Genomic DNA, 20,705 nt, shown 5'->3' on the forward strand with positions numbered 1-20,705 from the left:
AGGGCCGAGCCCAAGATCTTACCTCCTATCCCCATAAAGCTATCTCCTACCCCCATGTACATATTAAAACTCAAACCCCTTAGTTACCACAAGTAGTAACATACCCTAATCCCCACCCAAGCCAGGAGGGGCCCAGCATCAACTCAAGCTTTCTGCTCCAGTTTTTAGATTCTTCTTCATTTTGAGCCTAAGGATTTCCCCTCCCTAACATTCATGCAATCTCAAATGCTATACATCAATAGAAATGTTTATGTCATCAAGTATTTTGGGGCATTTTGTAGAAAAAGGATTTTTAGACAATGTAATCTGCCAAACTACCAACAAAGGAAGCTATCTCTCCATTTCTCTTCACACTTTCTAAATCTCTACAGAGTCAAACTATCAAAACAGCAGAACACATAGGAGTAAAAATTATAGAATGATAAAATACTAGAATATTACTTTTCTTCAGGCCAAGAGCAAGACTCTGGCTCTCATTTGCATTTTTAAGTTTCTCTATAGCAAATCTCTATTATTATTAGACTAATAAGGAAAGCAATGTTGAAAACTCTAAGTGAAATAAACAAAAATCACTGGAAGAAGTGCCAAAATAATGTCTTTTATTAAAGATTATTTATGTATTTTAAATTAAGAAAAAATAGCTTGATTATTCTTACCTCAGAATTAATAACTTTAATCAGGAAGAAAATGTGATATACCGTCTTGGTTAACAGAGAAAGCTGACGACATCTTTCTAGGTACACTTGTATAGATGGTTCTACTCTTTGCTGTAATTTACTCCAAAAGAGAGTGAGTTCCCTAAAAAAAAGAAAAAAAAAATAAGTTGGAACAATAATGTAACAATCATGGACTATGTCAGTCCAGTCATTACATCTGAAATTAAAGCTGGTTTTAGATTCCAATTCTACATGTGAAATTAAGTTTAAATAAAATATAAAATAGATCTCAATTTTTTAGAGACTAAATAAAATCAGGATATGATTTATCACTTTATTGACTGATATTTTTCAATCTCAGGGAGAAGCACTGCCTGTCACTAATGAAGCACCTCTCATTTAAACTAAAAGTATACAAATGGTAACTCTGAGTCACATCTGTGACTTTATATAATAAAGTACAAAATATATGTATACATAAAATGCATATACATATATATCAATGGCATATTTTAAAAAGCATTTCATTTTATCTTCTACCTTAAATTTAAAATTGACCAACTGGTCAATTAAATTTAAAATTTTAAATTTAATATTATTAAATGTTAACAATCAATGATCACACAGAACCCAAAAGAAAGTAATTTAACTAATTTCTGTCAAATTGGTAAAATAAAGAAATTTTTGAAAATGGACTTTAAAATTGATTTCAAATGCAATTAGAATGTATCTTTCATAGAAAATAATCCTACTGAAATGATGAATTTTCCTCCCTTTTACCTATTGTCCTATTTCTCTTCTGTCCTCTGTGGTTAATTTACACAAAAATCTTCTTCCTTGTTTCAAATTTTTTCACCAAGTATTCTCCTCAATACATGCCTTTCCTATTATTATTTCCTCAGTCTGCACTTCTAGGAACTCTGCTCTTTCACCACCCAATTGAACAACTTGCTCATTTACTGGATTTTAACCTATATATGGAGGACTTCAAAAATGTGTCTCTCCAGTCTTGACCACTTTCACCTTTCTAGTTCTTTATAAGACTTCTCCACTTTGATCTCTTCTGAAACCTGAAACTTAATATATGAAAAAGATGATTAACATTCTTTCCAGTTCACCATCTTTCTAATTCAATGCATCATTATCACTGACCCTAACAGCCCCTGCTTTTTACTATCCTAAACACAGCTATCGTCATTTTTTTTCGCCCCATCCAACATCCATAAGGAAGCCTTCGTAACTTCCCAGATGGACTGTTGTACTGGTTTTCTAGTTGATTTTCCTATCTCAGCTCTGTCCTGCCACTTCTTCATCCCAACTCTACCCTCACCATTCAGCCCCCAACCCATTTTTCTCCATTACTTGTATTAAACAGCATTTCTTACACATAAACTTCTACTTTGCCTTCCTTCTTAAGACCTTATAATAGATTGCCTGTGTTGGTCATATGAAATCCAGACTTTGATGCCTTTTTTAAAGCAATAGCACACTTAATTTCTTAGTCACTACTATTTATGTTACATAGAAAATATACTTGTCCTCAGTAGTATATGCATGTTATTTATTCTCCCTTCAGAATCTTCCTACCTGCCTTTTATATCAATCCTCTCTGTCCTGCATTTATGATTTTCCCTTCATAACAAAACTCACAGCTGCTCAGAAAACCTTTATAAACTTTATTCTTCTTTAATTACACATTTATTTAGCTTGCCTGTTCCATATTCATTTGTATGTAATGTGTTAGTCACTTGGTAAAAATTCTTAAATGTTAGAATATTGTAAACTAAATTTTGTGTTCCCATATTACCAATACAACACTGAAGACTAATAATGCTGTTCACTGAACAGATTGTCAGCTTTAGCTAACACATTAAGACAGCTGACCTTAAGATTTTTGAATCAGCTGAGGTCAACAGCTCCATTAGTTGCAAGCTCCCAAAAGATTCTATAGAACAGGCTTTGCAGAATTGAAAATGTATCATATAAAGTAATGTGCAGTGAATAAGTTAGTGAAGTAAAATATCTCACAGACAGAAAATGAACTATATTTCTATACACGAATGATTAGCAGCTAATTATGTAATTGAAAGTATATAATATGCAGAGTGAAAAAATACAGACATTCAATCATAGATGGCTTACATATCTGAAAAAATTGTTATTGTGGCATCAGATAAAATAAACCTTTCTTTCATCTTCTAATATCTATTAATTATTATACAATCATTACTGGTATACTAAGGAGTTGTGTGGTCCTTAATAGAAAAAAATTTTTAAGTTATAATATGAATTAGTTGACAGTTTACATAGCATGTAATAACTGCAAATAAGCTTTTTGTCTTGTTAAGACTTTAAAAGATTAAAAATATGTTCTTGAGCTCTCTGCACTCTCACAACCTATCTTGTTTTTTTGTTTAACAAAGTTTTCCTTACAAAATAAAATCAACTCACCAAGCACAGTACATATCTCCTTGTTGGAGCTGACGTGATAGAAATGCAGTACATAAGACAAGAGCACTTTTTTCATCACCCTCAGATTCTAAGTTACAGATCATTTCTAGTGCATCTTTGCAATCAACTTCTGAGATCTACAGAAAAGGACACAGAAATATGCCATAAAATGGTTTGTATTAGGATATATAGCAATACATGTTAAAATCTTCACTAGATATTTACAGATCATTTTTATCAGTAAAACCTCATATATACTATCAATTCATAGTTTGTCATCACTAGGCTGCAATAAAGAAATCTTTTTTCGGGGGGTGGGAGGGAGGGGAGGGTGGGTGATGGGTATTGAGGAGGGCACCTTTTGGGATGAGCACTGGGTGTTGTATGGAAACCAATTTGTCGATAAATTTCATATATATATATAAAAAAAAAAAGAAATCTTTTTTCAAGTCAAAAACCAACTATTTTCAAGAACTTTACAAATATCTATATGTAAAAAACTAATGCTCATTGTAAGTACCCTCTACCCATTAATCAAGTCTATGATACTGAAAAGAAAAGCTGTATTTTTCCCCTTTTTCATCTGGTAATTTAAAAAGCATTAGAATCAGCAGAAAGACACAGAGATCTACTGGATATAAACTAATAAAGTGTCTATTCATCTGAGGGAAAAAGGTATAATATGAAACATTTTATACTGTAGTTATACTACCTTTAAACTCATCTCAGCTTTCTATAAATCTCCATTATTTTTCTTTTCATATCAATTCATTTCATCTCAAAGCCTGTCAACAGCCATGCATACATAAGTATAACCTAGATGAAGGCAACTTTATTTAATTACACACATCTTATTGCTTATTTTTTGAAAAGTTAAAATTTACTATCATATTACAATGATTTACTACATAAACAGAACTTACATATGATCTCTACAAGCATTTGCTGTAAAACAAGAATATGGCAAACATCACATAATCACAAATCACCAGTGTTCCACAAAATAAAAAGATTAATTCCAACATGTTATAAATGACAAATGGCCAAAAAAAATTGAAGACGATACAGAGCACTCGCACCCATGCACCCCAGAGGTAACCATGCCCCTCCTTATTGATCTTATGTCTCTCCTCATCAACTTCTGAGTATGTCAGTGTGAGAAAGAGTGTGAGTGAGTGTGTGTGTGTGTGTGTGTGTGTGTGTGTAAAATATGTGTTTAGGACTGAATAAGTATCTAAATGAGGATAACTTTGAGGCTTATCTTTGAGAACAAAGGTTGCATGAGAATAGATTCAGAGGTCCCATTCTATACCTTAAGCTGTGCTAGAAAACACTAAAACAAGAGAAGACACAGCTCTGAGTTTGTATGTTTAACAACAATGACTTCTGAAAGGAATTATGAAGTTAGTGGCAGCGTTAAGAGTGAAACTGGAGTCTTGGAATTCCAACTCCCTGGTGCAGTGCTCTTTCCACTATGCCTCTATCTAACTCCTTCTAACAAATCTTTAAGTGAGCTCATTTAAAAAAATTAAAAAGGGGCTGAACAATATGTAATCATACAATATTTTCAAATATCTGTATCACATTAAGTGCACTGTCAGACATATTTTATTATTTAATCAGAAATTTTCTACTAGGTAGGCATTATAATTAACATTTTTTACATAATGAATGTGGTGTTCAAACAAATTATTTGCCCAAGTTGCAAAAGTTAATTAAGTGGTAGAACTATAAATCAAATTTTGTCTGACTGACATCAAATACTCACATTCTTTCCATTTAATCACATTATCTTTTACTGCAAACTGTGTTAATTTTAAACAATTATCCTGGTACACACATACAGACAATTATGAGAAGTCGACCTATGAGTTTTGTTTACTTTTTCATGTTAATAATAACAATAATAGCAGCTTCTATTTATTTGTGCCAGCTTCTTCAGAAATAGTATTGCTAAATCTGCACAATATCTTGCCTGGTAGATATTACTATTAACTTTTTAGAGATAAGGTTCAGAGAGGTTACTTGCTCAGTCACATGCTTAATTAGTGGTAGTCAAGATTTCAACCCAGATGTAGCTTCAAAGTCTGTATTCTTTTCAGAATTCTCCATGCACAAGCAAGTTGAGGCCCTTTATTGCTAAATATTGATTTTCACATGTTCAGGTTTAATAAAAAAATCTTATATCCTGAAAATCTAATTTGTTTTGAAACCGATCTTTTGTTGTCATTCTTCTACACTATTTTTTTTTTAATGTTTATTCATTTTTGAGAGAGAGAGAGAGAGACAGAGCGTGAGTGGGGGAGCAACAGAGAGAGGGAGACAGAGAATCCAAAGCAGGCTTCATGCTCCGAGATGTCCATAGAGCCCGACGTGAGGCTCAAACTCACGAACTGTGAGATCATGACCTGAGCTGAAGTCGAAGTCGGACACTTAACCAACTGTGCCACCCAGGCGCCCATGTTGTCCGGTTCTTCTAAAACCTAAGCCACTCTTCTTGCTCCAATGATGTAAAATGTGTATATTATATATAAGGAAACCTATTTTCCCAATGCCATTACTTACATTAGCTTACAGTTAATCATTAGAAATATATATTTGTATGTTAGGTAGCCTCTACATACTTATTTCATACATATACAACATATCAACTGAAACATTTGCCATATTCAATAATACAGAAAACCTCACTTTTTATAGGTATACTAAGAAAACAATTTTCACTGTCTTTCATTTCCCTGATTTGCCACTAGAGAGTCCTCTCAAAAAAACAGGACACTAAAGAGAATGGCAGGGAAAATGAAACTGTATTTAGACTAATGAATGGCTCTATTCAAACTATGAAAGTGAAATACAAGTCAAATATAGCTATCAATGAACAAGAATTATTATTTTTTTAAATCCAAGGCAGCATAAAGTAGCAATTACCAGTGTTTACCTAAATAGGGACTATTTATATAATATGGATATCTTTTCTCTATTGCTTTGAAAAATGAGCAAAAATTTAAGTACCAGAAAATTTAGAACTGAATAAATTTTTAAAATCAGAATGATCTGTTAAAGACGTATTATGCTAAACTCTCTGTAAAACAGAAAAACCATTTCAAAAACATGAAAGATGAGGGGTGCCTGGGTGGCTCAGTTGGTTAAGCGTCCAACTTCAGCTCAGGTCACGATCTCGTGGTTCTTAGGTTCGAGCCCCACATCAGGCTCTGTGCTGATAGCACAGAGCCTGGAGCCTGCTTTGGATTCTGTGTCTCCCTCTCTCTCTGCCCCTACCCTGCTCATGCACGCAGATATAAACATTAAAAAAATTAAAAAAAAAAACAAAACATGAAAGATGACTTTTAGGTTTTAATATGGCTCTTTATGCCAGGTATTCAAAAAATATAGAACATTTCACCAGTATTTATATACATTTACTGAGTATACTTTTAAAATGTATTGGCGCTAATCACATTTTAAGAAGTCTTTTTTGCTTACCAAGATAAAATTGCTTTCCTTCTATAAAATAATTTAAATGGTAAACCTCTCATACTAATAAAACATAAAAGCAAATAACGAGCTTTTTTTTTTTTTTTTTTTTAAACTCTCAGGCTAGCAAAAATTTAAAAGACAAATTATCTCCAGTGTTAGGGAAGAGGAAATTTCATATGCTGTTTATGGGAATATAAATTGGCATAATCTTTTTTGGCTGGTAGTAAGTCCCTATCTATTAATTTAAAAATTCCTTGATCCAGGAAGTCCACTTCCAGAAATCTGTCCCACCAGTGTGCCTCTGACAGGAATGAAAGGATATATATACAAGACAATAGTTCAAATGCCCCCTAGTCTGACTAAAGTTATTACAAATACATACTATGGAATTATGCAGCCATAAGAATGAGGTTGATCTATATGGAACAATATGGAAAGATGTTCATAATAAATGGGGAAAAAGTAATTAGCTGCCAGGGTGCATACATATATAGAAAAATATACAGAAAAAATATATATATAACTATCAGAAAGGTTATATATCAAATTTCAAACTGAATGATTACTTGGGGGAGTATTAAATTGAGAAGTGATGGTTAGAGAGAAAGAAAATTTTACTTTTTAAATTCTATGTTTATTTTAATGACAAAACCAACAGAAATACTGGATCTAAAATAAACAATGCTCACTTCGTTTTATACCTCTATCAAGATTACAGACCAAGCTAGTAATTCCAGAGAAGCCAGACAGACACTCCACTCTCTCAGCCCCATTCTTCAGCCATCTACCAGGGCTAGCTGCTAATTCTATTACAATGAAAGGATCCTGGGGGAATAGTCAATCCCTTGCCTACTGGCTCACTTGGACAAGGATTTCCTCAAAAGGACCAGAGAATCCAGCCTATGGTTGACTCTTTCCAGTATCTATTCCCACCAAACTATAAGGAATGGGTAAAAACCTCAAATGCTTATAAGAACCAGACAAGTAAAGGTAAATGAATGTGTGTGAGAGAGAGAAAGAGAAAGAGAGAATACCACCTCTGTCTTTGGGCAATTGTTCCAAAGTGACTACTTTTCCCTGGGGCAGAAATAAAATAGACCTTGGTGACAGCCAATCTTAACCCACTTCACATGGGAAATGAAGAAAAAGTTTCTATATGTTTGTAATAGGAACATAAAAGAATAACCAAACCATCTCTAAGCAAAGGGAGACTTTTAGCAAGAATGTGTAGACTTGGGGTGCCTGGATGGCTCAGTCGGTTAAGCGTCAGAATTCAGCTCAGGTCATAGTCTCACAGCTTGTGCATTTGAACCCCGCATCAGGCCCTCTGCTGTCAGCATGGAGCCTGCTTTCGATCCTCTGTCCCTATCTCTCTGCCACTCCCTTTCTCTCTCTCAAAAAGAAATAAACATTAAACAAACAAACAAAAAGAACATGGAATGCCTTAATTCTATCTGCTTAATGTAAGAAGGAAAAAAATCATTTCATAGGATATCAGAGATACTTGGGGTCCTCATAGAGAATTTTCCTGAGGACGTCCCAGAGCAAGCTGGGTTGCTACTACTCAACTAAACCAAAAGGAAACTTAGGTTCAGTATTGCAAGATCTTTTGATTATTCAAGAGAGTTAGAAATACAGATTCTTCCTGGAAATTACAAATTCATACTCTTCAACTTCAAACAGGACTTCAAAGCTAATCCAATGACCCTATGTTTAGAAAGTTTTCTATTAGAAGTTAAAGATTCTTTAGGCCAAGGCTTATGCCTTAACTCACATTTAACCCCACGGTGCTTAATAAAAATTTGCCGAAGGGAGGATGGATGGATGGACAGATTGACATAAGGACAAGAGCTGAACTGATAATGAAAGCTTTATTTGAGTTGAAAAAAATCTAAGATGTAGCAGCAGCACAATAGTTAATTTAAGAATTTTAGAAAAACTGTTCAATACATTTCAAAAGCTATCTTAAGAAACTATATATCTGCCAATTAACTGTCTGCATAGCTATTCTGAACTAATAAGAAAACTTCAGTCTCCTACTTTGCTCTGATATAGAGACTAAAAAGCCAATTATCTGAGATAAAAGAGAAATAAAGAAAAAAAATCTATGGATTAGCCAATGTCTAAACTAATGATATAATTCCCTAGGCTACAGCACTGGGAGCTATTCTATCCAGCCTAGAAAATGCCAGACATCACTCTTCCCAGTATCCTCATTATCCTCACCATCCACAACAACCTTATTGGACCTAATCTTGGTCCAAGGCTACCATCTTCCTCTTCATTTTCTAGTCTTTAAAAAAAAAAAAAAAAAAAGAAAAAAAATCACACAATTACCTCTACAATTACAACCTGTAACCTCATGTAGGCGTTCAGGTTTCTGAGGCTATATTATGCAAATTCCCATTTGGACCATGATTCTACCTCAGAATTCTGTAGTATAAAACAAATACATGAATACTATGTTTTATGTCAAACTAGAAGTAAAAATATCGTATGTCACACAGAGAAAATAAAGCTTTACATTAAATATACAAGTAAAATTGTGACCTATATATAGACATTTATCTATCTGTATTTATAACTTTTTCCTAGGATACATTATGTTTTTGAATACATTATGTGTGCGTGCATGAGTGTGTGTGTGTGTGTGTGTGTAAAACAGAAAACATATTCTTAGTAAGAAGTCAAATAAATTCCAATAGTTACTTAAATTAGCCAGTTAGAAAGATCTACAAGTATCCTACAAGTATCAGGTAAAACTAAAGTTAAGGCCCAACTGCTGACAAATATAAACATCCTACTAAATTGTTAAGCCACCTCCATCTTTCCCATAATTTAACCAAAGCAGTAAAAAGATTCGAATTATTTAAAACAGAAGCTAGATGAAATCAGTTTACATATAATTCTGAAAGCTGCTTAGAATCACTACCCAAGAGCATACTGAAAAGTTAAGACTGACAATAGTCCCTCACTATCTAAAAGAAAGAGAAGTCAAAGACATTCTAATTGAAAATTAACTTCTTCATTTTTAAAATTAATTACTAACAAAAGAAAATATACTCACCTCTTCCATTAACTTTTCATTTGGTGATGATGTACAAAGACAAACAAGGTAAGTTTGCTTAAAACTACCTTTTGTACCAATCTCTGGATGGTCAGAACACAGCTTTGCTAGAGCAGTTGCTTGACTTAACTGATTGGTTTTGATTAGATGTTTAATTCTCATATCCAACAAGATGGGACCCTCAAAAGCTAAAAATTCATTCACTTTAAAAAACAAGACATAATAGATTATTAACATTTGAAAATTCATTTGCAATACAAATACTTATCAGGAATATATATATATTTTTAAGCACAGGAACTACTACTCTTTTTTCTTTGCAATTTTCTATTACTGTCACACTGTTACAAAATACTTGACCTTAATAAGCAAAAGGAGATTACACTAACTTTTAAAAGTTGCATTAAATATTTTTACCTGAGAGTACCATTTAGAATGAAGTGAATTAACTTAAAAATAATTTTGTATTGAATTCTAATAGCCATTGCTATTAAAATTATAGTAAATTCTTTTCCTCACATTTATTCTTGAATACCAGAAAGTAGCATCCCTAGAAGTTTGCAGTACTGGAGCATTACACACTCATACTGGTAACCACAAAAGATACTTGGATACGCTAGAGGATGAGATTCAACCAATAACTGTGTTCAGTACTGATGATGTATTTTTTATTTTACAAAGGTGAGGTCTATTTTGCTTTAATAGGTGTTCTAAAACAAATTAAGTATCTATAGAAAAATTAAGGGAGTGGGTGAAGTCTGCTGAAACTTCATAGGTTTGTAACTTTTAAAACATTAACCGATAAACCTCAACATTTCCTCACGACCCACTTAAGCATAATACACTTCTACTCTGTTCAAGTCTTTGAATTTCCTACTGCCTGTTTGATGAACTACAAATAAGAATCTTTACTTTTTGTATTTGTGAGGGAGAGTCTAAATTTTAACAGTGCAAATTTAAACTCTTCCCTGTTTTCTTTATCACATTGAGAAAATCATGTTTAAAAATCTACTGGGTGATGGCTAGCCTGAAACCTTTGGAAGGCTTTTGGGAATACAATTTTAATACTCCAAATAAAACACACAATTTCTCTCTTTATGAACAGACTGGAAGATACGTCTAGTAAGCAATTTGTAAGTTAAAAGATGGAAAGTGAGACATTTTCTTCCTTTTTTAAACATCCTTTGCTACCCACTAGTACCTTTATTTTTTAGGTATAACTGTACTATATTCCTGTATTCCACTGTAAAAAGACTCTCCTATAAGAAAGTATAATCATGGCTCCTCAGTATTAAAACCATGAGCGTATAAGCATTTTAACACAGAAACCCAAATCCCATCCTTTTCTTGAAGTCTAGACCTTTGTACTTGCCACTTTCTATTCTACTCTCTGCCACATTAAACTAAATCAAAAAGTATAAAGACTGAACAGAGAGAAATAAAACTAAACATAACTTTACAGTGCCTCTGACTATATGTCTTACATATATGGAGCATTACTTTTTTTTTTTTAATATCACATGATTCTACTGGGGACAATTATATTGCAAATATCTTTTAACAGTTTAGTTCACTGCCAAACCAAAATCAGTAAAGATTTTAAATGAGAACTTAAAAAAAAAAAGTGAAAATAAAGTTGTTCTGGCTATAAATAAGTCACAGACTTAAAAAAGTTTTACTTTCCTGGTCATTCTTTCAAAAGGAAAAAGCCAGCAATACAAAGTCTGGGAATTACTTAAAATATTCCTATTAAAATTCAAAATCAACAAATTCTGAGGACTGTGGCAAAGAAATTATTTAAAGGTGGCAAGTATTTAACAAAACTGATGACACTCTGAATAGAAACTCAAATCGTCCCTAAAATCTCAAATAGCAACATATAAATTAGAATGACAGATTGTACAAAATAATTTCTGTGCTAGTTCAATGTATAGGAGGATATATGTTAATACTGTAAAATGTCAAAAACATAGTTGCACGTGGATTTTTTTTTTTTTTTTTTTAATGATAAGAAACCACTGCCACGCTTAGGGCAAAATTGATTCCAAAGAAATACAGAGTATTAGAGCAGAAGGGACTTTACAAATCATTTTGTCCAGCTCCATCATTTGGCAGATGAGTAAACTGAGGCTCACAGAAGGTAAGTAACGTCCTAAGGTCATACAGCCAGTTAATGACAGAACCAGGACCAGAAAGAAAAAATGGGTCCTCTGACTTCCAGCTTAATACAGTGGTGGCATTAGAAAACAAAATTCACATTTGACTAGTGTGTCTGCTTTTTTTTTTTTTTTTTTTTAAAGTAGGCTCCACGCTGGGCATTTTTTAAATAGGCTCCAACAGGGGACTTGAACTCACGACACTGAGATTAAGACCCGAGCTGAGATCAAGAGTCAGATGCTTAACTGACTAGGATGCCCCTAGTGTGTCTACTTCTCATTAGAGTGGCACTGTATAGCAGTAAAGAGCTGTGAGGTGGCATTAACTTTTAAGGGAAAATAATTCTGAAGCACGGGGTTCAAATGGATCAAAAGTAGATTATATCTTAATACCCATTTCAGAACCTAATAAATGCTCACTCTCCCCCGCCTTTCTCCATTTCTTCCTCACTGCTTTCCTTTTTCCCATTCCTCTGTATCTTTCTCTATTCCTCTCCAATCCAGACATCACAGATGTTACAACATCACCTCAAAGACTACCTGTTTTAGTGCTTGCCAGACTTACGAAAAAAAGTTTTATATTTATCCTTGAATAGCTAGTCATAGCACATCTCATTCCTCACCTTGCTTTTCCCATTCCCATTCTAGAAAAGTAAAAATATCCTGAATTTTACTGGTGTGTAACCTTTTAATCTATTTTACCTGTATTTATGGACTTGAACAGAAAAGCAGGTTTTACCACATTTGAGCCTGTCAAGAGAGCTGGATTACATAAAATGACAATGTAAATGAATGTTTAGCCAGTTCAATTGAGAAAGTAAGAAATGGCATCTTCTCATAGAATGCCACATACATAATATTTAAAAATACTAGTTCCTACATTAAAGATAATTAACTTTAAATATATTACAATATATATGTTGGATTTTTGTGATAAATCATTCCACAAATACCAAACGAGCATGTCCTATGCACAAAAACTTAATTCAGACTAGGTCCTGAATTCTCCTCAAAGTGGAATGAACTTATTAATTGGATGTGTATCTCCATGCCAAGATCTGCAAACGATTTCCTCTGTAGCATCTCTGAACTAGCTATTTAACAACCATCTCAAACTCTGCATACAAAAATCTCTATACTGGGATGCCTGGGTGTCTCAGTTGGTTAAGCATCCGACTCTTGATTTTAGCTCAGGTCGTGGTCTCACAGTTTGTGAGATGGAGCCCTCACTGGGCTCTGTGCAGACAGTGCAGAGCCTGCTTGGGATTCTATTCTCTCTCTCTCTCAAAATAAATAGATAAACATTTGGGGGGAAAACCTCCATACCACAGCATATGTCATCTCAATCCACTTAGTTGTACTCAAAGCCAGGAATCTAAGAGTTGGCCTTAAAAATGCTCTCTCATACTTGCTTCTCACCCACACATCCAATCCACCACCTAATTCTGTCACTTATAATTCCTAAATACTCAATCCATTCACTCTTCCCCATCTCTACTCCTGCCATTCACCCACTCCTCCCAGCCCAGTCTTTAATCTACCAGACCACTTTGTTGCACTTTGTTAGTCTCCTGCATCCACTCTTAAGCCATCATCTCCACTAGGACTTGCGTCTTCTTTTCTTTTCTTTTTTTAAATTTATTTTTCTTTTCTTTTCTTTTTTTTTTTAAAGTACACACTTGATTGTCTTCTCCCAGTTTAAAATCCTCCAATGGTCCCTTTGCCTTCAGAGTAAATTCTAAAATCTTCATCATGGCCTACCCGAATCTGCATTACCTATTCCTTTTTAAAAAATACAATTTGTATTTTATCATAAAAACAGTTTAGCATTTAGATGAGAGAAAAAAAAAGAAAATGCATTCAAATTGGAAAGAAGTAAAATAATCGGACTGCAGATGACATGATCTTACATATAGAAAACCCTAAAGATTCCACACACACAAAAAAACAATTAGAGTAAATGACTTTAGCAAAAAGTTACAGGATACAAAAATAAATTGCATTTTTATACACTAGCAATGAACAACCTGAAAAGGAAATTAAGAAAACAATTCTATTTTACCATATTAACAAAAAGAATAAAATACTTAGAAATAAACCTAACTGGGGCACCTGGGTGGCTCAGTCGGTTGAGCGTTCGACTTTGGCTCAGGTTGTGAGTTCGACCCTGCACTCTGCTGACAGCTCGGAGCCTGGAGCCTGCTTCAGATTCTGTGTCTCCCTCTCTCTCTGCCCCTCCCCTGCTTGTGTTCTCTCTCTTTCTCTCTCAAAAATAAACAAACATGAAAACAAATTAAAAAAAAAAAAGAAATAAACCTAACCAAGAAGGTGAAATACTTGTCCCTGAAATCTATAAAACATGGCTGAAAGAAATTAAAGACACAAGTAAGTGGAAAGATTCCTGTGTTCATAGATTGAAAGACTTAATAATTGTCAAAATGTCCACCTATCAAAACAATTTAAGAATTCAATACAATTCCTGTCAAAATTTCAATGGCATTTTTTGCAGAGATAGAAAAATTTAGCCTAACATTCATATGAAATCTCAAGGGATTCCAAATAGCCAAAATAATTTTGAAAAAGATCGAAGTCTGAGGTGTCACACTTCCTCACTTCAAAATAATTTATAAAGCTACATTTTCAAAACAGTGTGGTACTGGCCTAATAACAAAGATATATAGGCAATGCTGTAGAACAGAAAGTCCAAAAATAAACCCTCACATATATAGTCAAATGATCTTCAACAAGACTGCCAAAATCACTCAATGAGAAATGGACAATCTTTTCAGCAAATGGTGCTGGGAAAACTCACATCCACATGTAAAAAAATGAAGTGGGACACTTACTGTATACCATATAAGAATTTAACTCAAAATGGATTGAAGATCTAAATTTAAGACAAAAACCATAAAACTCCTAGGAGAAAACAAAGAGGATAAGCTTGAAGACACTAGACTTGGCAAGGATTTATTGGATATGACACCAAGGTACATACAAAAAACCCAAACACGGACAACTGGAACTACATCAAACCTAATTTTTATGCATCAAAGGACAGAATCAATGGGGTGAAAAGGCAGCCTACATAATGGGAGGAAGTATTTGCAAATCATATACCTGATAAGGAGTTGATATCCAGGATATATAAAAAATGTTTAGAACAATAAAATATCAAATAATCCTATTATAAAGTGGACAAATGACTTTAACAGACATTTCTGCAAAGAGGATATACAAAAGTCTAACACATGAGAAGATACCCAACTAATCATCAGAGAAATGCAAATCAAAACTACAATGAGATATTACCTCACACCATTAGAATAGTTATTATCAAAAACAAACAAACAAACAAAAAAACCCAGAAAATAAATGCTGGTGAGGATATGGAGAAATTGGAACCTTTGTGCACTGTTGATGGGACTGTAAAACGGAGCAACTTCTATGGAAAACAATATGGAAGTTCCCCAAAAAGTTAAAATAGAACTAGCTACCATACGATCCAGCTATCCCACTTATGGGTATATACACATAAGAACTGAAAGGAGGGTCTTAAAGTGATATGCACATGCACCCCCATGTTTACAGCAATATTACTCATAACAGCCAAGAAGTGGAAGCAATCCCAATGTCCACCAATAAATGAATAAACAAAATGTGGTATATACATGCAGTGGAATATTATTCACTTTTTTTTATTTTTGAGAGAGAGCATGCGAGCAAGGAAGAGAGACAGAATCTTAAGCAGTCTCCACACTCAGAGCAGAGCCCAACACAGGGCTCAATCCCACAACCCTGGGATCATGACCTGAGCTGGAATCAAGAGTCAGACACTCAACTGACTGATGCACACAGGTGCCTTAAAAAGAAAGGAAATCCTGTCACATGCTACAACATGGATTATCCTTGAAAACATTATGTTAAGTGAAATAAGCTAGTCACAAAAAGGTAAATATGGTATTAAAGTAATCAAATCATAGAAACCAAAAGTAAAATGGTGCTTAACTACTGGCTGGTAGAAGTGGGTAGGGTAGAAGGAGTTGCTATTATTACAGAATTTTAGTTTTGCAAATGAAAAAGTTCTGGAGACCTGTTTTACAACAATATGAATATACTTAACACTGAACTATACACTTAAAAATGATTAAATGGTATATTTTATGTTACATGTTTTTAACCACAATAAAAAAAATTAAAAAATCAATGAGGCATTGTTAGTCACAAAAATCCAAATTTAGAAATTTAATAAAAACACAACACATCAAGCTCTGGATAAGTGGCTCTTAACCCTGGCTGTACAATTATCTTGATCTTACAAAAAACTACTGATGCCTGGGGCTCAGACCCAGAGACTATGGTCTGAGGTAGGCCTCTTAAGCACTGAAATGTCTGAAAACTGTCCAGGTGATTTAGGCACAGCCAGGATTGAGTACCACTGCTGTAGGTATCTAGATTTCAGTGCCCAAATTACCAATTAGGGATAGTCTTAATAGTCACCCCACCCCTCATCCTTTCTTGAGGGAATATATTACATTTGTAAGAAATAGAATTTTTACTTAAAAGATTTCAGTCTTGCTTCCTTTTTCATTAATCTGAAACTTTATGGTCATAATGGATTATAGTAAAAATTTATAACTGAATTTTTGACATGATTGATATGAAACAGAATTTTTAGAAATTAAAAAAAAAATTCTGTCAGAGCACCTGGGTGGCTCAGTCGGTTAAGGGTCAGGGTCTTGGTTTCAGCTCAGGTCATGATCTCACAACTTGTGGGTTCAATCCCTGTGTCGGGCTTTGCGCTGGCGACACCAGCCATGCTTGGGATTCTCTGTCTCCCCTCTCTCTCTCTGCCCCTCCCCAACTTGTGCTGTCTCTGTCTCAAAAATAAACATTTAAAAAGAATTTTTTATTTAATAAAAATCCACATAATAGATGAACCTAGTTAGTATGCAACATTAAAATTTTTGTGTCAAGTAAGGTCTCATTATGAGTTTTATGTTTAAGTTCTGACATATTTATCCACATAACATTATTATAAAATACACTCATTAATGTTTCAAGAAACCAGTGAGTGTATTTTAAAATCATTTTTAGGGGCGCCTGGGTGGCGCAGTCGGTTGAGCGTCCGACTTCAGCCAGGTCACGATCTCGCGGTCCGTGAGTTCGAGCCCCGCGTCGGGCTCTGGGCTGATGGCTCAGAGCCTGGAGCCTGTTTCCGATTCTGTGTCTTCCTCTCTCTCTGCCCCTCCCCCGTTCATGCTCTGTCTCTCTCTGTCCCAAAAATAAATAAACGTTGAAAAAAAAAAAATTAAAAAAAAAAAAAATCATTTTTAGTGAAAATGAAAATATGGGGGTCACTATGTTTATATTTAATTACATAATAGTAGAGTATAAATACAAATATGTCATCAGCCCAAAACTGTGAGTGAATACTTTTATAAGCTTACTGTAGTTCAATTCTGTCAGCTTAATTTTATCCCGTCACTGATCCTCAAGGATCTAAGGGTTATAAACAAGTAAAAGGCAATCTAATTTAGTAGTGATTTTTAAAAATAAAATCTAAAATGTTCCCTTCAGTTATTTTGTATACCAAGACAAGGTCAGTTAAGGGCAAAGAAGAGAAGGGGACACAAAGCAATGGAAAAAGGAAATTAAACAAACAGAGGAAGGGAGGGAGGGACAACCAAAGAGAAACAAGTTAGGTCAACTGTATTCCTAAAAGTACTTAATACAGTCTTTAAGGTTTTCTTTTTAGTAACTTTCTGTAAGAAATGTCCTAACACAAAAAAAGTGTCAGTAGATTTAAGTCTAGGTTTCAGAGTCACCTCTTCTGGCATTCTCTGTATAGACAGGTAAAGATATATATGTATCTCTTTATACGAAAATATATATATTATATATATCTTTATAAAAAAATATATATTGTATATATCTTTATACAAAAAAAATACACCAAAAATGTACCAAAAGAGTGAAGGAACTACAGATTTCTTATCCAAAAGTAAATGCAGCTGTAATCATATCTGGCCTCATCCTATTTACCTGGAAAGTATGAGTTATCACCTGCTCTCTCCTCCCATCTCCCCTCCCTTCAAAATATTATTATATCTTATGTATACTAATACCTGATAAACCAAGGAACAATTCTCTACCTTCACTTTTAAATGCAAAGTTTATTACTAAAATAAAGACTTATTTTCTCACAAAACTCTTAAGGATTTATAAGTACTGTGGTAAAGCTTAAGCTTTAGAAATTTCCTTTGAAAAAGAATGGGTTCTGGGGGGAAAGACACTGCTGGGCTTCAAATTCAAGAAAGGACTGGAAAGATGATAAAAATTTAATCTGTGCAACTGCAAATTATCCCAATATATCAGAATAAGGGGAAAGGCTGAAGGGATTCAGTGTGACTGTAATAGGGAGCTCTCTCAGAGTCTAGATTGTAAAATGATGACATATACAAAAGAAGGGGAAGCAGGCTCAGGACCAAGGATACACACACCCTGAGTGTTATAGACCTGGTACTAATCTGTGTGAATTGTTATTAAAGCTAGAACCCAAGATGGCCCCTAGCTCACCAAAAATGTTGAGAACAATCAAACTGGCAAAGGTGGGTACCTTCTCGAGAAAAGTCTGCTGCTTGGGTTTGACTATGTATTATTTATAATGACAGAGAAAAGGGAGACTTCCTCTTTTCTTATGGTGGTTCTGATAATAATAAACTATATTAATCTAATAATCTAATCTAATCTAATAATCTAATAATCTATCCTTTTAAATAGGGATAGATAGGAAAATGTAATTTTCAAAATGGGGCTGAGCAATAGAAATAATCCTAAATAAGAGTCTCAAAATTAATTATATTAAAAACATGGCTTGTGATTGTTCAGAAGAAGGTATGTGAGTGTTAAGTGACAAGACAGATTCACTGAACACAAATTAGGTTATACCTGTCAAATTATCCCAAAATGTCCCCAAATGTATCAGAGACCCAAATATAAAATGCAAAACTTCTATGAGAAAAAATCTATAGAACTCTCGGTTTGGTAGTGAGGATGTATGTATTTATGTATGCATGTACTGTTACTCTATTTTATTTTATTTCAGTATAGTTAACACAGTGGTAATGAGTTTTTAGATAAAACACCAAAAGCATGATCCACAATAGAAAAAATTCCTAAGTTGGACTTCCTTAAAATTTAAAATTTCTGCACTGTTAAGGAAAAGGATAAGCCACAGACTGAAAGAACATATTTGCAAAACTTATAAAGGACTTGTATCCAAAATATACAAAGAACTGTTAAAACTTAACAATAAGAAAACAAATGATCTGATTAAAAAACAGGCAAGAATTCTAAAGGGATGCCTCATCAAAGAAGATATACAGATGGCAAGCATGCATATGAGAAGATCTTCAGGATCTTATGTCATTACAGAAATTGTTAACTGAAACAAAAATGTGGTATTACTATACACCTATTAGAATGCTAAATTCCCCCAAATAGGTAATACCAATTGCCAGTGGGGGTCTAGAGCAATAAGAATTCTCATTCATTGCTGGTGAGAATACAAATGGTATAGTCACTTTAGAAAAAGTCTGGCAGATTCTTACAAAGCAAAACATAGTCTTACCATAAGATTTAGCAATCTTACTCCTAGTATTTACCCAACTGATGTGAAACTTGTGTCCACACAGAAACTTGCATGCAAATGTTTATAGTAGCTTTGTTCATAAACAGCAACTTGTAGCAAACAAGATATCTTTTAACAGGTGAATGGATAAAGAAACGGGATGAAGAATCTTTTTTATTGCTAATCAGCAAAAAAAACAGCAATGAGCTGTTAAGGTATTAAAAACATAGAGGTCTTTAATAAGCAATAAAAAATATTCAGCAATAAAACAGAATGAGCTGTTAAGGTATCAGAGACATAGATGAATGTTAAATGCATACTGCCAAGTAAAAGAAGCTAGACCAAAAGCCTATAATTACGAAAATCTCAAAAAGGCAAAACTATAGAGATGGTAAATAATCAGTAGTTGTCAGGTGTTCAGGAGAGGGTTAAATGGGTGAAGATAGTAGATATTTTCACGGCAGTGAAACTATTCTGTATGATACCATAATGGTGGATACATGGCCACCATGCATTTGTCAAAGCCTATAGAACTTTACAGAACAAAGAAGGAATCTTAAGACATGCAAATTAAAAAATTATTTAGGAGGTTGGGGACACCCAGGATGAAATGCAGAATACGGCAAAAAAAAAAAAAAAAAAAAATCTAACTGTACTACAAGTGTTGCGAAAGAACTTTACTGGAAGAGGTGGGGAAATACTCATCTAACTTTGGATGAGTGGAGCCTATCAGAAAAATGGCAAGATACTGTACACAAGCATTGTACTCTAATCAATAAAGCCGTTTTCCACAGAGGTAGAAAACATGTACACTAAGACTGATTAATTAAGTACACAGATGGCCAATGGTGTAGGAGGTCAGTCTGAAAAGGCTACATTATTGCATGACTCCAATTATATGACATTCTGTTTATGTGAGAGGTTATAGATAAGCAAGAGAAGGCTAGAATGATCCTTGTGGTATGGATTTGAGTGAAATACATCAGCATGAACACACTCATATTTAGTTTAATACACATACAGCTGGTTACATATAGAAATATTTACAGATGTGTATATACACGGCTTAGCATACCTACATATATTTTCTTGCTTTGTCTGTTGAAAGGTCCTAGAAGCAATGACACCTCCACAGCAATGAACACACCCAGTTATCAGATCTTAGTTTCTAATACTAGTCTCTAAGAAAAAGAACAAGGGCTCTTTGGAAAAATAGCTGATTCTAGGACTGGGGTAGAAAATATGCAAAATAAGCTGGAGTACCTTAC

The 20,705-nt window shown here is 34.0% G+C and overlaps 1 protein-coding gene across 1 annotated transcript in view; it reads right to left on the bottom strand.

Annotated features, from left to right (window-relative positions):
- Positions 1 to 20,705, bottom strand: part of ZNF292 (zinc finger protein 292) — a 94,299-nt gene that overhangs the window by 17,009 nt on the left and 56,585 nt on the right. Inside the window, exons 6-8 of the mRNA XM_047101231.1 lie at positions 9,652 to 9,854; positions 3,108 to 3,244; positions 657 to 798 (exon numbers count right to left, since the gene is read on the bottom strand). Coding sequence (XP_046957187.1) covers positions 657 to 798; positions 3,108 to 3,244; positions 9,652 to 9,854 — 482 coding nt within the window. The remainder of the gene's footprint in view (positions 1 to 656; positions 799 to 3,107; positions 3,245 to 9,651; positions 9,855 to 20,705) is intronic.

This window comes from Lynx rufus, unplaced genomic scaffold (assembly GCF_022079265.1).
Source record: "Lynx rufus isolate CCGP_SWC_20201006 ecotype Redwood Valley unplaced genomic scaffold, mLynRuf1.p SCAF_6, whole genome shotgun sequence".
Taxonomy (NCBI): Eukaryota; Metazoa; Chordata; class Mammalia; order Carnivora; family Felidae; genus Lynx; species Lynx rufus.